Here is a 21045-nt window from a genome sequence, read left to right on the forward strand (position 1 = left end):
TCCTGGGTCTGAGGGAGGAGGGGCTGGGGGCCGGGACTCCTGGGTCTGAGGGAGGAGGGGCCGGGGGCGGGGACTCCTGGGTCTGAGGGAGGAGGGGTTGGGGGCGGGGACTCCTAGGTCTGAGGGAGGAGGGGCCGGGGACCTGGACTCCTGGGTCTGAGGGGGGAGGGGCCGGGGGGCCTGGATCCTGGGTCTGAGGGGGGAGGGGTTGGGGGGCCTGGATCCTGGGTCTGAGGGGGGAGGGGTTGGGGGCGGGGACTCCTGGGTCTGAGGGGGGAGGGGTTGGGGGCGGGGACTCCTGGGTCTGAGGGAGGAGGGGTTGGGGCCGGGACTCCTGATTCTGAGGGAGGAGGGGCTGGTGGTCCAGATTCCTGGGTCTGAGGAAGGAGAGGGCAGGGGTCCGGACTTCTGGGTCCCGGGCAGGAGGGGCTGGTGGGCATGGTGTCTGTCTCCCTTCCTCGCCCACCCCCTCTAGGTACACAGGAAGACCCTGAACCCCGTGTTCAACGAGACATTTCAGTTCTCCGTGCCCCTGGCTGAGCTGGCCCAGCGCAAACTGCACTTCAGCGTCTATGACTTTGACCGCTTCTCCCGGCACGACCTCATCGGCCAGGTGGTTCTGGACAACCTCCTGGAGCTGGCTGAGCAGCCCCCCGACCGCCCGCTCTGGAGGGACATCGTGGAGGGTGGCTCGGTCAGTGGCTCCTGCATCCCCCACCCCGGGGGACCTGGGACCCCTCAGTTTGCCATCTCCTTGCCCTCCACTTCATAACCTCGTAACTCCTTGATCCTGGAGTTTTCTTTTTAGCTTTATTTTGTTGTAAAATATTGCAAACGTACAAGCAAGAATAGAGACTGATATAATGGACCCCAATTCCCCATCCGCACTCTGTCAAATATTAATATCATAACTGGGCCCCAGATTTCCCAACTTCTGACACCACCACCTCACCCCCCCAACCCCGTTGACATCTGATGGTGACCATTGAGAAAATTATAATAGACGCCCATGTACCCACCGGCCAGCTTTATCAAACTTCCATGCCATGACCCCATGACGTCTGCCCTCTGGCCTTAGATTCCTGACCCTACAACTTCCCAAGCCCAAAGTTCTTGGCTTTTGTTTTCCCAACTTCCTTCCCCTCACAACCTCCCAATTTTCCAATTCCCAGACTTCCTGAACTCCCCCAACCCCTCTGATCTCTGGACATTTTGTTTCAAACCCCTGACTTTCAGATTCTCTAATATAATCTAATCCTCTGTCTCTTCATGGTCTCCACTAGAATCCTGATAGCCTGATGCCCTAAGCCTCGGACATACTGGGATCCCCAATATCCTGACATCTCCCCAATTCCCCCAACACCCGCCATGGGCCCCTTCCTCATTTCTTACAACCTCATTCTCCTGTACATCCAATCCTTCCCCAAACCCAGCTCCTAGGTCTTCGTTGGGTGTCCTGACCCCTTCCACGCCCCAAACTTCACACCCTCCCAACTCCTCAGCCCTCTCAGTTCCAATCTGTGGGTTTCCCAACATTCCAGCTCTCTGCCAATCTGGGGTAGCTGTGTGTGTCAGGGGTGGGTGAGCCCTGTCTTCATATCACGAGAGGGCTGGTTTTGCCCACCTGATGGCCCTACTCAAGGTCCTTCCCTTCTCCGAGCCTCAGTTTCCCCATATGTACAATGACACGGTTGAACCAGGTGCCCATGGCTCTTCCTAAAGTACCCTTCACTGGACTCTCCAGAGCCTGCTTGCTCAGTCCCTCAAGCCCAGCCTCTGAGAACCACGTGCCTAGTTGTAGGGTCCTGATCCCCAGGACCCACGTCTGTCCCACCAACCCCCGCTCCCTGTCATTCTCCGAGGCAGCCCCACCCGAAGGCACCCTCCTGCATCCATCTTTGTCTCCTTTGGTCACCTCTCGTTTTCTCTCCCCCTCCTGATCGCTCCAGGTATCGCTCATTCTTTCATTTATTCATGCATTCCTTCAACAACTGTTTTTTTTCAGGATCAAGACCCGGGGACCCCAGACAGTCCTCGGGAACTGTGGGTCTAGGTTGTCACACAGTTTGCTGTCAGGGGTCAGCACTATGGGGACACACAGGGGGAGAATCTGCTCAGGGCTGCAGGGAAACTGGGAGCTTGTGGGAAGAGGTGACAGCTAAGCTGAGGCTTGTTGGCTGAGAGGAGATGGGGAGGAAGGGTATTTTAAGCCAAGGGAACAGCCTGGGCAAAGCCTCAGGGGACTGAGTGGGGAGTCTAGGGACCTGGGCTCCTATCAGTGTGGGTGGGAGGCGAGGGGCCGAGATGAGGCTGAAGGATGGGGCAGGCGGGTCATAGGTCCCCTAGCTCTGGCCACTGTTCCAGGTCCATCTGTGTGTGTCACAGCGGAGGGTCTGCCTTCCTTGTAACCTCTGTCTGGTTCTTAGCTGTCTCCTGCCTTAAGACTGACCTCTCTGTGTCTTTTCTCTGCCCCACTCTCTCTGGATCTCTGTCCCTTTCTCGATGTAGGTCTCTGCCTCTGTTTCTCTCTCTCTCTGGGTCTTTTCCCCTCCCCTCTCATTCTGGGTCTCTGTCACTCTCTCTGGGTCTCCATACCCCCCCCCCAAGTCTCTGTCCCCCTCTCTGGATCTCTAGTCCTGCCCCTTGGGGACTCTGTCCCCTCCCAGGCCTCGGTGCTCCCTCTGAGTCTATGCCCCTCTTCCTCCTACCCACCCCCTCTGTGCTCCCCTCTCTGGGGCTCTACCACCCCTCTCTCCTCTGGGTCTTTCTGACTTTAGAACTCTGTGGGTCTGTCTTTCTGACTATATCTCTCAGAGTTTGCATCTCTGTCTCAGTCTATTTCTCACCGTGTTCTTCTCTCTCTCTCTCCCTCTTTCTGTCCCTCTCCTGCTCTCTCCCCCAACCCATGCCTCTTCCAATCTTCCCTGCAGAACAAATAGGATTTGACGGTGGCAGGCAGCTGTGGCCGAGGAGTTACCAGGTTTGGCCCGAAGTCAGATTGTTAAGTAGATCGGAAACCTGAGCCCTGGAGATGTGGGAGGAGAGCTGGAGTCTGGGGATGGGAGAGAAAGTCAGGGAGAGACAGTGGGAGGCTGAGGCAGGGCATCGCTGACCCTCTTTCCCCAACTGCAGGAAAAGGCGGATCTTGGGGAGCTCAACTTCTCACTGTGCTACCTCCCCACGGCCGGGCGCCTCACCGTGACCATCATCAAAGCCTCTAACCTCAAAGCAATGGACCTCACCGGCTTCTCAGGTGGGTTCCGGGAAGGCGCTGGCATCTGAAGGGGGGGGGGGCTGGGACTCCTGGGTCTGAGGGAGGAGGGGGCTGGGGGCCTGGATCCTGAGTCTGAGGGAGGAGGGGCCGGGGGTCTGGATCCTGGGTCTGAGGGGGGAGGGGCTGGGGGTCTGGATCCTGGGTCTGAGGGAGGAGGGGCCGGGGGTCTGGATCCTGGGTCTGAGGGAGGAGGGGTTGGGGGCGGGAACTCCTGGGTCTGAGGGAGGAGGGGTTGGGGGCCTGGACCCCTGAGTCTGAGGGAGGAGGGGTTGGGGGCCTGGACCCCTGGGTCTGAGAGGGGAGGGGCCGGGGGCCTGGACTCCTGGGTCTGAGGGAGGAGGGGCCGGGGGCCTGGACCCCTGGGTCTGAGGGAGGAGGGGCTGGGGGGAAAAAGGCTGCAGATCCAGACCCTTGGGTCTGGGAGAAGAGGGGTCTGGGGTCCGCAGTCGGGTCTGAGGAAGTCGAGGTTCAGTGCTCTCCACAACCGCCCCCAGACCCCTACGTGAAGGCCTCTCTGATCAGCGAGGGGCGGCGTCTGAAGAAGCGGAAAACCTCGATCAAGAAGAACACGCTGAACCCCACGTACAACGAGGCGCTGGTGTTCGACGTGGCCCCCGAGAGCGTGGAGAACGTGGGGCTCAGCATCGCGGTGGTGGATTATGATTGGTGAGGGCTGGGGGGGGGGGTGAGGGGCGGGGCGAGAGCAGGGGGCGGGGCCGGGCCCGCCTCCCTCCCTCTCAGGTGCTCACCGACCCCCCACCCCTGACCCCCAGCATCGGACACAACGAGGTGATCGGCGTGTGCCGCGTGGGTCCCGACGCCGCCGACCCCCATGGCCGCGAGCACTGGGCCGAGATGCTGGCCAACCCGCGCAAGCCCGTGGAGCGCTGGCACCAGCTGGTGGAGGTGCGTGGGCGCCACCCGAGGCCCCTCCCCCCGCCGGTCGCCCCCTCACTCACGCAGCGCGTCACGCCTCTGTGGGCTGCGGAGTCAGCCTAGGTTCCAATCCCCGCTCTACCATCTCCAGCTGTGTGATTTAGAGCAAGTTACTTGAACTCTCTGTGCCTCAATTTCCTCTGTTGGGAAATGGGACCATTAATAGCACCTATTGTTAGGACAGATGCGAAGATTCAGTGAGTTAATGCAGGACTAAGTGTCTGCCTCTTAGTAAGGGCTCAGTAAATAGCTACTGTTATAATTATTACCCATGGTGCTAAGTCCCAAACGAAAGGAAAACACTAGGTGATAAAATAGAGCGGGGGTTTTCTTTATTTGTTATTTAAAGCAGGCTGTGAAAATTGGTGGATTGTGGTTTACTGGGTAGGGATCAACAATTTTTCTTTTGAAATGAATAAGAAAATGAAGTTGAAATAGAACAGAACAGACATTTTCACAGGGCAGCAAACCAAGGATAATAGTATTAATTTATTTTTCTCTCTGTCAGATTCCAAACGTTTTGGAATCTGGGAGGTAGAGGGAATCTGGATGGGGGATGGAGGATGCCCTTTAGATTAGGGGGTCATGGAGGGCTTCTTGGAGGAGGTGACATTTGAGCAGAGGCCTGGAGGTTGAAAAGGAATGGGCTCAGGTGAAGAAGATTGTAGGGAGAGGGCAAGGCTGCCCGTTCTTCGGAATCATCGAGGAGGCTGGTGTCAGCGGTGAGCCTGGAGCAGACGAAGAAGGGGTGCGAGCAGATCCCAAGAGGCCTTGTGGGTCATGCAAGAACCAGCCTGACAATTTTTAAATTAAAAATTTAAGATCACTTAAGATCATTACTTGGTCAAGAGAAATTTTCAAACGTGGTTCTCTCATTTGAAACCAAGAAAAGCAAAGAAGTAGATTTTGAAACTATTGATGAATTTGCTGTCACTAAAGCCAAGAAAGTAAAATTATACTAAATTCTTTGTAGGGTATAAATTAAACATTTAAACTTAAGACAATGTGAATTTCAATACACTTACTCTTCTTTTTTTTTCAACATTTTCTCAATTATTTTAATATGCCAGGAAAAAAAATTTTTAAATACAGAAAAATCAGGTGCATATTTCTCCTTTCGTCTCCAGTTCTTGAGCCCAGGAACTGACCCTTATTTACAATTTAAATAAATTTTAATTTTAAATAAATAAAATAAATTTTAAATAAAACAAGTTTCATTTAAAATTTATTTTAAATGGCACAGGACTGGCTTTTATTTAAAATTTATATTTTGCTCATCATGGATTTTTTTTGCATTAATTTTGATTTTTTTTTAAATTGCATTACAATAGCATTTATCTTGATTGCTGAGTTTGGATGCACCTTAAATTTTACACTAGGAGTCAGTTCCTCACTTGGAATTGACTAGTCTGGCCCTGCTTTGGACTTTTTTCCTGGGTTGAGGGGGCGGGGGGATTTAAAGGGCTGAGCACAGAACTCAGATGTGAGTTTTGAAAAGACTGTGATTCTACTTGGATAAACAGATGGCAGCTTCTCCGTCCTTCCGTCACCCACTCTTCTAATTCACTCACTCATTTATTCACAAACTTCTCTGGAAGCTCCTGTGTGCCCTGCTCGTGCTCCTCAGCAGAGAGGAGCTGAACCCCGGCAGAGTCTGGCCGTGACCTTGACTTTCAGCCAGTAGTGTTATGTGGCCCCACAGCATCTTTCTACTCCCAGAGCTGACCCTGCCCCTTCTCTGCTCAGCCCTCCCATAGCTCCACGGCAACCCCAGGACTAGGTCTCAGCTCCTCCGAGGCCCTGCAGGGTCTTCCCCATCACCCCAGTATCCTCATCTCTCCTCACATTTCCCCTGACTGCTTCCTTGTGTCTCAGTTTCTGCATCTGTAGAATGGGACTGTTGTACCGCTTGTCCCATCACTTCAGAGCCAGGCAAAAAAGAGAACTGTAAGTGATGAAAACAGGGAATTCCCTGGCAGCCCAGTGGTTAGGACTTGCGCTTTCACTACCGAGGGCGAGGGTTCAAGCCATGGTTGGGGAAGTAAGATCCCACAAGCTGCGCATCGCAACCAAAAAAAAAAGATGAAAACAGGTTTGATGTCTTATTAGATTGATTATTAGCAACTGTTTTGTCTCTGTCCCCCACTCCTGAGCCTTCTGGATTTCCCCTTTCAGGAAAAGACTTTGACCAGCTTCACAAAAGGCAGCAAAGGATTGTCAGAGAAAGAGAACTCAGAGTGAGGGGTAAGGAAACCAGACCGGGGGTGGGAGGGGCTGGACTCCTGGGTCTGAGGATGGAGAGATGTGGGACTGGGATTCCTGGGTCCCTGGGGTGGTGATGGAACTACAGCAGGTCATGGGCCAGCTCTCTGCCATCACTGATGTTTCCTCCCTGCCCGGTCCTGCAGGTCTGGCCTAAGCTCAGGATCGGACCAGGCCCCCTCAGGACCCCATCCCTTCCTGCCCGGACTGTGAATTCATCTCCTCGAAGCCATAACGTCCGAGCCACGTGGTGCGGGGCAGCCCTGGGCCTGCCCATCCTTCTACCCCTGGAGGTGTGGGGATGGAAGGCAGGCGGGCCCAGCTCCCTGTTTCAGGGTGGGGGGCATTCAGTCTCCACTGTGTCTGTCCTCCCTTCCCCGGGGCTCCCCATCCAGGCGAGGGGCCGTGCATGTCTGGGGGACCCCGACCCCTCCCCAAACCTCTGTCAGTCTGTGTGTCTCTTTGCTGTTTGTACAAGACTTGGTGTCCTAACCCTTGTTCTCACCGTGAATGTCAACAGACCAATCCTCCGTGTTCCCCTAGACACACGCACACCTGTGTCTACCCTATCTGTTCACCACATCCCCCGTCTGGCCAATCCCCCCACTGCTGCTGCTATCAATGCCAGAATAAATACATACCGTGGGTCTCACTGCATCTAGGGCTCCTGTCCTTTCTGGGACCGGGAAGCTGGGTTGGAACATCCTGGCTCTGCATTCAGACACATGTTTCATTCACTGCCTGGGTGACCTTTGGCAACTTAATTGATTTATCTGAGCCTTTCTAAATTACACATTGGCCAGGACCACTGTGATTATAGGACACAAAATGCAACCCGGGGGCTTCCCTCGTGGCGCAGTGGTTAAGAATCTGCCTGCCAACGCAGGGGACACGGGTTAGAGCCCTGATCCGGGAAGATCTCACATGCTGCAGAGCAACTAAGCCGGTGCGCCACAACTACTGAGCCCGTGCGCCTAGAGCCTGTACTCTGCAACAAGAGAAGCCACTGCAATGAGAAGCCCGCGCACCGCAACACAGAGTAGCCCCCACTTGCTGCAACTAGAGAAAGCCCACGCACAGCAACGAAGACCCAACGCAGCCAAAAATTAATTAATTAATTAATTAATATTTAAAAAGGCAACCCAAACTACTGTAAGCCACAAGCAGAATGGAAAGACATCCAGGCAAGTCTGAGCATACATAAGGACTTCAGGCATGGTTGGATCCAGGTGTTCGAGTGATTCTGCTTTGTCCTTTATTGACTTCATTCTCAGGCAGGTCTTTGTGGTGGTAATAAATGGCCATTTGGAACTGCAGGCTTATAAAGCTGCATCTGCCATCATGCCTTCAGCTGCAGAAAACAGAAAGAGCTGAAATGGTAGAGATTTCTTTTGCTCATCTAACAAACATTTTAAAGATACAAAGTCACAGGGTTAGTTCAGCTGCTCAGTGTCAGGCATGCGTTGGCGTCTGTGAGAATTGTTTTGCTTTCCCCTCATGGGTACAAACTGTCTGCAACGGTACCACATGCTGTGTTCTCAGACGGTGACATCTAAAGCAGAAAATGTGGACAGGGGCCTCCCCTTATGTGTTCGCTTTTTTTCCTCCCCAGAAGAGTTCTCCTTCTCATTTGCCAGAGTGGGTTCTATGGCCAGCCTGGGTTGCAAAGCAGTCTGGAAAGTGAGCATCTGTCATTTCTAGTCTATATCGTGGGATGTAGCCCTTGCCAGCAAGGAAGCCCAGAAAGGGGAATGATTGTTGGGTAGGAAATTAACAGGACCTGCTGCAGTTGCAAAAAACTTGGAAACAAAATTAGGATAGTCTCTCTCTCTTTCTCTCTTTCTCTCTCCCTGCTTCCATATCATTCAGGAAAAGGATTCTGATTGGTCCTGCTTGGCCTTGGATCATCACCTCAAGCTAAGCATGTGTCCAGTTGGCAAGCTTGCTCTTGAGCCTTCCCCCTGCCATGGCTGATTCTTCCTCCGCTGCCCATCTCACCTGGATTGGCTCAGACCCCCTCAGGAACTCATCCCTTCTTGCCTAGCTGTGAATTCATCTCCTGAAGTCATAACGGTTTGTTAGTAGAGAACATGGGGGGTCCCTTGATTGACAGCCCCAACAAAATCACATGGCAGCACGTGCCGCAACTACTGAGCCCACACACTCTGGAGCTCACGCGCCACAACTAGAAAGAAGCCCGCGCGCCGCAAGGAAGACCCTGTGCACCACAGCGAAAGATCCCTCATGCCGCAACTAAGACCCAACGCAGCCAAATAAATAAATAATTTTTAAAAAAGAATCACATGGCAGTAGTCAGGGGACCGTCCTTCAAAGTAGTGAATGTCCACTACATGACTAGTTGACATTAATTCACACCCAGTTGCCCATACACACCATTTCAAAAAATTCTACCATGAAAAAATAGTACAGCCACTGTATTCATTTGCTAGGGCTGCCATAACAAATTACCGCAAAGTGGCTGGCTGAAAGCGACAGAAATGTATTTTCTAATAGTTCTAGAGACCAGAAGTCTGAAGTCAAGGTGTCAGCAGGGTTGGTTCCTGCTGAGGCTCTAGGAGAGAATTCGTACCATGCCTCTCACCTAGCTCCTGGTAGCTGCCTGAAATCCTTGGCGTTCCTTGGCTGGTAGATGCGTCACTCCAATCTCTGCTTCTGTCTTCATATCGCCTTGTCCCCTGTGTCTCTGTATCTCAAATCTCCCTCTCCCTTTCCCTGTATTTTAAAGCACATAGAACACTGATTTTTTTGTTTTTTGGTTTTTTTTTTTTGCACTCTAATAGGAGTACATGTACTCTCTTTTCTTGAGGAATGAGCACTTTTCAAAACTCTAATAAATGTCAAGGTTAGAAAGGTACAATACTATTTGTAAAGTTCAGCTTAAAGGCAAACAAGGCAGCCTATTAGCATCCACAAGGATTGCAAGTTGATTTTAACCTAATAAATATCTTGAAAATACCCTTAGGGAGACAGTCTATCATGCCAAACTTATCCTTTAAATTAATGTCATACTCTACTGGGCATGGTGCTCGTTTATTCTTTTTGCCAACTTTGATGATGCCACTACGTTCAGCAAGTTTATCTGGTACACAAGTGAGCTTTGTTTTTTGTTGTCGTTTTTGTTTTTTGTTTTTTCTGGCCACACCACGCGGCTTGCAAGATCTTAGTTCTCCCACCAGGGATCGAACCTGTGCCCCCTGCAGTGGAAACGCGGAGTCCTAACCACTGGACCGCCAGGGAAGTCCCTACAAGTGAGCTTTGAATTTGAGCCTAGACGCAAATTCTCCTCCCCATGTATTAGCTCTGTGACTTTGGGCAAAGTATATAACCTCTCTATGCCTCAATTTCTTTAGCTGTAGGGTAGAGAAATGATAATGCCTACTTCACAAGAATGTTACGCAGATTAAATGAAATAATACACGTGAGACACTTAGCGTGGTATTTCGTATATAGTAACTGACTCAAATGTTAGCTAATAATATGGATAATAATGGTGACTATACTAATAATTATTATATATTATTAGAATACATTTATGCATTAGGAATCTTCATAATCACTTTAATATTGACTGACCTAAAATATAAGTATCAGCTGTTCCAGAAGAGAGAAAGATGTTTCAGGGTAAGGAAATGTAAGCAGGACAATTTTTTAAATCACTAATTTGCTTTGAATAGGCATAAGTTGGTTACAATCAACCCTACATAGGGTTTGTGGGGGGTTTTTGTTGTTGTTGTTTTTCTGCCTTTCTCTTATAAAGATACCTGTCATTGGATTTAGGGACCGCTCTAAATCCAGGATGATCTCATCTGGAAATCCTTAACTCAATTACATCTGCAAAGACCCCTTTTCCAAATAAGATCCCATTTGCAGGTTCTGGGGAGTTACGACAATGACATATCTTTTGAGAGTCACCATTAAACCTCTTGCAATCAGCTCGAAAAACAGTTTATCAGTTTTTCATAAAGTTAAACATAAACTTACCATGTGACTCAGCAATCCCACTCCGAAGTAATGTTTACCCATGAGAAGTAAAAGCATATGTCCACACAAATAGTCACAGCAACCTTATTCACAATAACCCCAATCTGGAAAACTGAGAACAATGGAAATGTTCATCAACAGGAATGGGTAAACAAATTGTATGTCCATAGGATGGACTACTACTCAGCAATCAAAAGAACTACGGACTGATATGTGTGACATCACAGATAAATCTCAGAAACAGTGTGTCTTGTGAAAGAAGCCAGACAGAAAAGAATACAAACTGTATGATTCCATTTCTATGAAATTGTAAGAAGGGAAGACTAATCTCTAAGGACAGAAGTCAGATTAGGGTTGCCTGGAGCCAAGGAGTGGGGATGGGGGATTGATTATACACAGGTAAGGAGGAACCTTTTGGGATGATGGAACCGTTCTGTATCTTGATTGTGGAGGTGGCCGTACACTGTATATACTTGTCAAAACTCATAGAAGAGTACACTTAAAATTGGTGCATTCTTTTAAATTATGGCAAAATACACATAACAGGGGCTTCCCTGGTGGCACAGTGGTTAAGAATCCGCCTGCCAACGCAGGGGACACGGGTTCGAGCCCTGGTCCGGGAAGATCCCACATGCCGCGGAGCAACTAAGCCCGTGCGCCACAACTACTGAGCCTGCGCTCTAGAGCCCGTGAGCCACAACTGCTGAGCCCCCGAGCCACAACTACTGAAGCCTGCATGCCTAGAGCCCGTGCTCCACAACAAGAGAAGCCACCGCAGTGAGAAGCCCACACCCCGGAGCAAAGGGCAGCTCCCGCTCGAAGGAACTAGAGAAAGCCTGTGTGCAGCAACGAAGACCCAACACAGCCAAAAAAAATAAAAAATAAAAAATAATGCACATAACATAAAATTTACTATCTTAACCCTTTTGAAGGTTCAGTGCAGTAGTGTTAAGTACATTCACATTGTTGTGCAACCAATCTCCAGAACTCTTTTCATCTTGCAGAAACGGAAACTTTCAGTAAAAGTTTTACTTTTACTGATCACTCAGTAAACAACTCCTCAACCCCCACCCACCTCAGCCCCTGGCAACCGCCATGCTAGGTACCGCACGTAAGTGGAATCATACAGTGTTTTCCTACAATTGTAACAAATGTACCACACTAATGCAGGATGTTAATAATAAAGGGAATTAGGAGAGGGCATATCAGGGTGTAGAGAATTAGGGTACAGAGTTCCCCTTAGGGTATACGGGAACTTTCTGTACTTTTCGCTCAGTTTTCTTCTGTAAACCTAAAACTGCTTTTTAAAAAAGCCTATTAATTTCTTTTTAAACGATAACAGATGCCAATCAGGCAAAAACCACAGGTGTCCGTTATATGGGTCCATAGTTGCAGTAGGTGTCCACTCTAACGATAGTATGCACGTCTGGGGATGATTATGGAGATTGGAAAGGATAATAAAGGCGAATGCCCTTTGCATATTGAAGTATTTGAGACCAAGGTCATTCCTTATTCCTGGGCACACAGTTTCTTTCTTCCTGCGTCCTCTAGACCTCTCTTACGACGGCTAGGGCAGAAAAGATGTAGCCAATCAAGAGTGGCTCGCCAGTGACGTCACCAGTCACCAAGGCCTCCAAGGGCTCAGCACACCGTGGCGCCCTCTGGCGGGGAAAAGGGAGGCTGTATCCGAGAGAGAACCAATCTGGTCAGCTGACTTTGGCCGAGTTCCAGCGCCCGGTGCAACACCCCTCACGCCCCCTGGCAACTCAAGTCACTTTCCATCTCCAGAAACCCTACCAGGAGAGAGAAATGCTGAGAGGAAGGAAAGATCAAGAGTCCCTGGATCCAATCAGATACAGGAATTAACTCAACAGACATCCAATCAGATTAGCGATCCAACCAAATAGCGCAGGTATCCCTTTAGACAGAGGAGAGTTGCCATGACAACACGAGTCTCTATAGAGTTTGCAGAGTCCCTAAGCTCAAACGTTTGAGCGCCATCTGGCGCTCGGCAACTCTTGGCCACTTACTCCAGCAAGCGCCCGCTAGTTGAAGGCAGCCAATAAGGCGGGGCAAAGCCTCCGTGACGTCACTAGTTGCGGAGCCGGTGCCTGGAGAGCGTGAGCTCGAAGGCGAGTTCGTGTGAGCTCCTGCGAGCCCGCTGGCGGGTCGCGCACACTTTCTCCAGTACAGCGGTTGGTGCGCATGCGCTCGTGTTTCTTTTTCCTTTTTCCTTTTTTTTTTTTTTTTTTAAGCGTAAGGAAGCAATAAAAGGCGGGAAAGGGCATGAGGCGAGGCGTGAGGCGAGAGGCACAAGGCGGACGGCTAGGCTGATTGACTGACAGATGGACCGAGGGGGGGCCCCCCTTGGTCCCAGAAAAGGCCTGAGAGACGGTGTGGCCCCATAAAATCTTTCTGAGGGACAGAGCCCCAGAGATGCCAGAGACTGATTAGAAGAAAGAACTCCAAAGGGACAGAGACCTCCCCCCATATGCACACCTACAGGAACAGAACACGATTCAGACACGATAGAAAATCGCAGTGATGGAGAAGCGGGGAAGCGACAGAGGAACATAAATGACGCGACCAGGGGAAGGGCCCAGAGGCGAGAGAGAGAGTGACGGTGATTGGGAACGATAACGGGCGGTTGTTATAGAGATGGAGGGGACAGAAGTAAGTCCATGGTCACAGAGGGCCTGAAGGCATGGGGGACCGAGGCGAGAGGAGTGAGGACAGCGGCAGAGAGAGAGAGAAGTGGGATCGGCCATGATGAAGAAGATCATCGGAGGCAAAGGAAGAGTAGCAGAGAGAGAAGAGAGTGAGTCAGGGTGAGGTAGAAGTTGCAGAAGTGATGGACACGGAGAAGAGGTCAACAGAGACTGAGGGGACTGAGACACTAAGACCCCAAGAGTCCTGGACAGAAAGCAAGGGGTCTAAGAAAGAAGGGAGAGAGACCAAGGGGACCATAATACAAAAAGAGAGAACAGTGTCATGGGGAGGAAGAGGACGGTGACAGAAGGGACAAAGACCAAAGGGACAGTGGCAGATATAGAGAAGGTGATGATCACAAAGAGAGAGAAGACAGACTCAGAGGTGATCAAGATATAGAGGATAGTGACAGAGAAAGAGAAGACAGAGATAAGAGATGGAAATAATGTGTGGGAAAGTGACAAAAATAGAGGGAAAGGTGTGAGAGTTGAAGGCAAGAAGGACAGCGGCAAAGAGAACAACTTCAGGCAGAGGCGGCGGAGATAAAGGAAGGTAACGATGTTAGAGAAAACAATATATATTAGATAAGGAGTGGACCAATCTACAGAGGGGTCAGAGAGAATGGAAAGTGGCAGAGAGAGAGATGAACAGAAGTAGAGGGTGCAGAGACAGAGCTGTAGGAGGGTCAAAGGCAGAGAGGGGACCATGACAGAAATAGAGGACCAGAGAACACAGAAGCAGAGTGGGGGACCGAGATGGAGGATTCAGAGTGGGTGGAGACCCAGACACAGACAGATTGAGAGCGAACGGAAACAGAATGCACAGACTCCGAGTAGAGAGCAAAGTGGTGACAGCACCGGAGTGGGGTAACAGAGCACATTCAGTGACACAGTGACAAGTGAAGAAATCGAGACAGAGAGGATGGTGACAGAAGGGAGTGATGAAGATGATGAAGACAGATTGCAGAAACATAACAGGCATAGAGACCAGAAAGGGGAGTGGGGCAGAGATAGAGGGATTGATGACCAACATAGAGGTTGGCTTGGCAGACGTCCTGGAGATAAAGCCAGGGAGCAGGGTTGTGGGCAGTCAGAAATGTTGGAATTGTATCTTACAGAGGAGGATAGAGACAGAAGGAGAACACGGCCAAGGCACAACAAAAAAAGATAGGGACGCAAAGACAGAGACCAAGTCATAGAGATGAACAGCGAGATGAGCAAAGAAAAGAAATGAGAGGGTCAGAGTCACCTGAGGCTCAGTGAAATGTAAGGTCGACAGATGAAACAAAGATGGGTGGGGAAGTGAACAAAGTTCTCGAGAGAGTAAAAGGGACAGACCCACCCATGGATACCAACTGAGACCCACTACCCAGGCTAATACCTGATCCTGGGAAGTCCTGCAAACCAGGGAAGCTCAAGCTTTCTTCTTTATGCCACTTTGGTAAGTTGTGACCTTGATTTGGGATTGTGTTTTGAAAGGTCTCCACACAGATTCTAGATTTGTGTCCGTGTTTCTAAATCCCCCAGTCATCTCGCTTTGGCCCACTTTAGCCACAGCACAAAAGAGGTTGTAAAATCGCTTTTTTTCATTCATTCATTCATTCAACAAATATTGAGTACTCACTATGTGCCAGACACTATTCTGGGTGCTGAGGAAACAGCAGTGGACAAAACGAAGTACATGCACCCATAGAGATTTCAACGCAGTCGGTGGGCAAATAAATACATAACGTCAAGTAGTGTTAAGTGCTAAGAAGAAAAATTAAGCAAAGCTAAGAGGACAGCGTAATTGAAGTTGTTAATAATAGCAGGCTAGGTTATTCAGATCAATCCTCCCACTGGAACATTAAAATTGCTGGATGGAAAAAAATTTTTTTAAGTCTTAAAAGCATTGTAGGTCTCACAAGATTCATCAGGCCATAACTGAAGAGAAATCAAGAACCCAGAGAAATAATCAGAGTACTTCTGCCCTGAGGGAATTTGAACTTTTACTTAGATGAAGGGAATAAAAACAGCTCAGGTCCCACCCAAGGTAGGAATCCACATTAAACTGGGAAAGCAATGGCTACACCTTCAGGGTAAAGGAAGCGGGAAGTACATGGACCCTCAGTTGTGAATTTGCAGTCCATTACCTGGATGGTTCAAAAGATCTCAGGCTGTGAATTTAGTTTGGTTTCAGACTGGGAGTGTTTCTAGGCTCTTGACAATAGCACACACAAAAAGTTTTCTCCGGTGAAAAGAACCTTCATTAAAGGCCCAAATCATTCCTGTAAACATATTTTCAAGGAAAGGGAGTAGCACACAGTCAGATATAACCAGGTGGACAAAGTGCCAGGAGAAAGAACCAGCAGAAATAAGAGACACTAGAAATAAACCCATCAAAATACTTGTGTTATTGGAATTATCAGACAAACATAAAAACAATATGCTTTGTTTAGATAAAATAAAAGATTGCCATTTTTTTCATAAACCAAGAAACCAGAAACTTTATCTAGATGTTTTAAAAATAACAAAACTAGTAGAAACTTCAAACTAAGGGAATAGATTTTAAATTAAAATCAACAGTTGAATAGAGAAATAGTGAATTGGAACATAGGTCAAAGAAATCATTCACAATGAACCTTGAAGAGACAGGGTAGAAAACATACAAAAGAAGTCAAGAGACATGGGGAATAGAGTGAGAGGGTCTTATCTATATTTATTCTGAGTCCCCAAAAGAGAGGAGAATGAGAATGTGGCAAAAGGAATATTTAGGGAAATAATGGTGGATTTTTCAAGTTTTCCAAAATTAAAAATGAGAAACTGTAACCCAAAGATTCAAGAAGCCCAATAAATCACAAGCAAAATAAAAATAAAGAAATCCACACCTAGAAACATTATTGTATATTTGAAGAATACCAAAAGGCAAAGAGATCTCAGTAGCAGCTAGAGAAAACAGACGTCCTTCAAAAGATCAATAGTTAGATAACAACTGACTTCATAACAATAACAATGGAAGCCAGAATAAGATCAATGTGCTGGTAGAAAATAACCGCCAATTTTATACCCAGTGAAAAATAAATCTCAAGAATGAGATCAGGGAATTCCCTGGTGGTCCAGTGGTTAGGACTCCACGCTTCTCCTGCAGGGGGCCCAGGTTCAATCCCTGGTCAGGGAACTAAGATCCTGTAAGGTGGGCCGCTAGGCCAAAAAAAAAAAAATCGTATATTAAAACAACTTTATACTAATACATTTGAAAATATAGATGAAATGGACACATCCCTAGAAAACTATAACCTGCCAAAAGTGACATGAGAAGAAATATAGAATTTGATTAATCTTAATACCATTTAAGCAAATCAAAACAGTAATTTTAAAAAGATAAACCACAAAGAAAATTCTGAGTCCAGACATTGTCACTGGCAAGTTCTGCTCAACATTTAAGGAAGAAATGATCCCAGTATCATGCAAACTCTTCCAGAGACTAGGAGAGTAATCGTTCTCCAGATCATCTTATGAGGCAAGCCTAACTTTGATACCAAAACCTAACAGGGAGAGTATGAGAAAAGAAAATTATAGGCCAATATTCAGTTTTAAAATGCTAAATAATAGAATGAATGTATGGGAATCCATGTTCTGGATTTTCCCATAATGGCTCCTTTGCAGCATTAAATATTTGCCAAAATAATTTTGGAGAGCCCATACTTTGCTGGCCCTTGAACATGGACTTGGTCTGCCTCTTGAGTTATCCAGTATTGGTTCCAGGCAGAAGGGAGAGCTGGGAAAAGGAGCATGTTTGACATGTTTGAGGGACAGAAAGAAAGTCAGAATAGCCAGAGGGAGCATAGTGAATGAGAGGGAGGGGGGCTCAAAATAGAGGCAGAGAGGCAGGGGCCAAATCATATAGGGCCTGGTGGCCATAGTGAGATGTTTCCTTTTTATTCTAAGAGGAAAGGAAAGCCATGAGCTGACTAGGCCAGAATTCAAAACCTTCTATATACATTTGTTGTGTATCTTGGGCAATTCACTGTACCTCTCTGATTCTTTAGTTGTCCCAAGAGTGGGAAGAGAGAAGAAAGAGAGAAATAATCCAGGAAGGAGATTCAAGAGACGTTGCATTTTCTCCCACCCTCCCTCTGGTGGATCTCAAAAGAGGGGCTGAGAGATTTCCTTCAAAGAAGAGTGAAGTTATCCCAAAGAGCTTTTTGTACCTTCTACAGAGAGCTCCCACCTTTAATTCCTTGAACCAGTCATTTGTCTGTGACCCAAAGCTCCTCTACAGGAATGGAGGGAGGGATCCAAGACCCCCTGAAGACATTCTCTCTTCTCTCCTTCCCTTTGGTGCCTCCCTGATGATCTGTTTGGAACTGAGCAGGACTTCATAACCTGGGGCCAGACTTCAGGGGGTCACAAGTTTCCCTGAAATTGTATATGAAGGTTTGTCTGCGAGTGTTTGTCTCCAGGCAAAGTGTTTTTAGCTCATCAGATTCTCAAAAGACTATTTCGCTTGCAAAGAACAAAACTCCAATTCAGACTGGCTGAAAAAAAAAAAAAGGAAGAGGAATTGTTATTGCCGCATATAAATGAAAAGTCGTGGCAACCCCAAAACTTCAAGCACAGATCCAGACACTCGCATGATGTCATCTGGATGCCTCTGATAAGCCCTGATTTCCTCTGATTGGCTTCATCTTCACACGGGCTCTCCCTTCCTCATGGAAATGACCTTGTGATTATATTAGACCACCTGGATAATCCCGGCTACTCTCCCTATCTTAAAGTCAGCAGATTAGCAAACTTAATTCCTTCAGCTGCCTTCATCCCCCTTTACCATCTAACCTGACGTACTGACAGTTTCTGGGGATTAGGGCATCTTTGGGGAGCCATCATTCTACCTACTGCAGGAGGGATAAATGCTGAGGAGGGACCACAAAGCAGTCACTACTGTCTGACTGCTGGGTTAGAAGCAAGGTTAGGGTAAGGAGGGGCTGGGAAATGGAAGGAAAGGGAGTTAACATTTAACTGAACACACACTACCTGTCAGATGCTCTTCTTGGAACTTTATATACATTATTATTTACTTCTTATGACAACCCTATTAAGTTCTTAACCCTATTAAGAAACGAATATCCTCATTTTACAAATGAGAAAACAGAAGTTCAGAGTGATTGGGTGACTTGTGTCACACAGTTAGCTGCTGGTGGCAGAAGTGGGATTAGAAGTCAGGCCTGTCTGCCTCTAAAAGACATTTAAAATAGAACCTTAGGTTTGTATTCATAGTGTGCATGTATATATGTTCATATATATTTCTTCCCTTTTAGAAAATTATTTTTCAAATGTACGAGTAATGTATGGATAGGGTGTCCTTGCTTTTTAAAAACAGTATAACAGATCAAGCTAAAGTCTCCTTTGATCGCCTCTCTGCAATCTCGGTTTCTTTCCTGGAAGTAATCCTTGTTATCCGTTTATAGTGGGTCCTTCTAGATCTTTGTCTATACGTGGGTGCATATATCTAGTAATATAGTGTATGCATAGTATTGTATAGTAAATGAGTAGTATTGTTTTTAGCAAGCATGTGAGTGTATTTTAACATAAATGGGATCATGCTGTACATATTGTTCTGCAACTTGCTTTTTTAATGCAACAATATGTCTTGGAAATCTATCCAGATTTATTTAAATAGCTCTGTACCATTTCTTTTAAGAGCTGCAGTGGTGTTCCAAAAAAACTCGTGTTTCTTTATCCGTTCTCCTGTTGCTGGACATTTGGGTTATTTTTGGTTTCTTTGATCTTACAATGTTGCTGTGAACATCTTTATATAGGTTTCCTCAGGTACATGTATGTTGCCTTAGGGTCAGTACGAAGAGGCAGAATCATCAGGTCACATGGGTATATTCATTTTCATTTTAATCAACACTTCCTGTAACTTTCAACTATTGCTATATAATGAGTACCAAAACTCAGCAACTCCAAATAATAATCCTGTGCTGGGGGACTTCCCTGGTGGTCCAGTGGGTAAGTCTCCATGCTCCCAATGCAAGGGGCCCGGGTTTGATCCCTGGTCAGGGAACTAGATCCCACGTGCATGCCGCAACTTAGAAGCCCACATGCCTCAACTAAAAGATCCCACAACTAAGACCCGGCAGAGCCAAAATAAATAAATAAATATTAAAAAAAAAAATAACAGTAATCCTATGTCGGACGATCTAGCCTGGCTTATCTAGGGCTGCTCTGCAGTGGATTGAGGGTCCAGCAGGCTCAGGTCTGCTCTGGGTGTCTCATTCTGGGGTCCAGGCAAAGGAGGGTCAGCTACGACAGCAAGTGTCTCGTGGCCAGAGCAGAGACACAGAGGACTAAACGGCAACACGCTAGGCCAGTTAAGTCCTAGACTCAGAACTGACACACCACTGTTTCCACCCACATGCCATTGGCCAAAGCAATCACGTGACCACACACAGCCTTAAAGGGCAAGGGTGAGGCCACGGCAAGGGTGTGGCAGTAGTGTGGGCACACCAGTTTTCACTTCTGCAAGCCATGGGACAGAGGGCTTTCCCACATCCTCATCAACACTTATACACCAGTCAACTTAGTTTTTGCCAGTCCTGTGGGAGAAATGTATGTTGATTTTTTTTTTTTTTCCCCAAAATGGCTTTATGGCTACTACCAGCCAAGAGGCAGCACAATGCAGAGGAAAGAGCACCAGGTGGAAGTTAGAAGAGCCTGCCACGAATTAGCCCTCTTGTCATTCCCTGTGATTTTAAAGTTGCTTCCTTTGTACAGATCTCAGCTTCCCCACCTGTCAATGGAACACAGGACTTGGAGCCATATAGCCCAAGGTCTGAATCCCAGTAGCTCTGTGTGCTTGTTTTATGTGACTTTGAACAAATCACTTAATCGCCCCCAGCTGCCATTAGCTCAACTGTAGAATGGGGTCGATAAACTCTGCCTTCTCTACTTCCTGTAACAAGATTCCTCTAAAATCAAATATATACAATCGGCATCGAAATATGAAGGGCCGCTGATTCAACTCTTTCATTTTATTTATGTATTTTTTGGCCGCGTCATGCGGCATGCAGGAATCCTAGTTACCCCACCAGGGATCAAACCCGTGCCCCCTGCAGTGGAAGCGCGGAGTCTTAAGCACTGGATGGCCAGGGAAGTCCCAACCCTTTCATTTTAGAGTTAGATAAACTGACAACCCATAGAGGGGACATGAGAGTGTGCTGAGCTGTATGAGAAGAGATAGCAGGCAGTCCCTCCCAATATCGGTCAGTTCTGTCACACTTGCAAGTAACAGAACCCCAGTGAAAACCAGTTTAAGCAAAAAACAAAAAAAAAACAAAAAAAAACAAAAACCTGGGGCCGGCGGGGAGAGCGTGCATACTTCTTAGTTCATGTAACTAAAAAGTTCAGGGCTAGGGCCAGCATCAGGAATGGCTGGATCAGGCACTCAGACATCACTGCCAGGAGCATGTCTCCCCATCTCTCCCATCTGCTTTCCTCTGTGTTGCCTTCATGGTCACGCAGCTTCTTTTCCACTAGGGCAGGGTCACCAGGTGTCGTATGGAAAAATTACAAAGCAACAACAACAAAAAGAGGCCCCTGGGATGGACAAATGACAAAAAGCCACCAACTCTGGGTAGATGCATTTCAAAAAAGTCATCCCTTCCATCCGCTGGCACAGTCCTGCATCCAGGACATAAGTTTGGCAAGAGGAGCACAGGCTGAATGTGTGCAGAGCACAGATTGCCGGAGCGTGTGCAGTGGCCCTGAGGGTAGCAGGATGGTCACTGGCAGTTCCAGGTTTCATTTCTACAGCTAAGCAAGCCCAGGATCAAGGCAGCTAACCCCAGAAAAGGTCCTGAGGTTGGGAGACACCAGGCCTAG

General features: G+C 47.8%; 1 protein-coding gene across 1 annotated transcript in view; it reads left to right on the forward strand.

Annotated features, from left to right (window-relative positions):
• The window catches only part of SYT3 (synaptotagmin 3), a 15323-nt gene extending 8626 nt beyond the window's left edge, over positions 1 to 6697 (forward strand). Inside the window, exons 5-10 of the mRNA XM_059905997.1 lie at positions 476 to 694; positions 3133 to 3253; positions 3769 to 3940; positions 4048 to 4180; positions 6386 to 6454; positions 6619 to 6697. Coding sequence (XP_059761980.1) covers positions 476 to 694; positions 3133 to 3253; positions 3769 to 3940; positions 4048 to 4180; positions 6386 to 6451 — 711 coding nt within the window. The 3' untranslated portion in view covers positions 6452 to 6454; positions 6619 to 6697. The remainder of the gene's footprint in view (positions 1 to 475; positions 695 to 3132; positions 3254 to 3768; positions 3941 to 4047; positions 4181 to 6385; positions 6455 to 6618) is intronic.
• The last annotated feature ends 14348 nt before the right edge of the window (positions 6698 to 21045 follow it).

This window comes from Balaenoptera ricei, chromosome 19, assembly GCF_028023285.1.
Source record: "Balaenoptera ricei isolate mBalRic1 chromosome 19, mBalRic1.hap2, whole genome shotgun sequence".
Classification (NCBI taxonomy): Eukaryota; Metazoa; Chordata; class Mammalia; order Artiodactyla; family Balaenopteridae; genus Balaenoptera; species Balaenoptera ricei.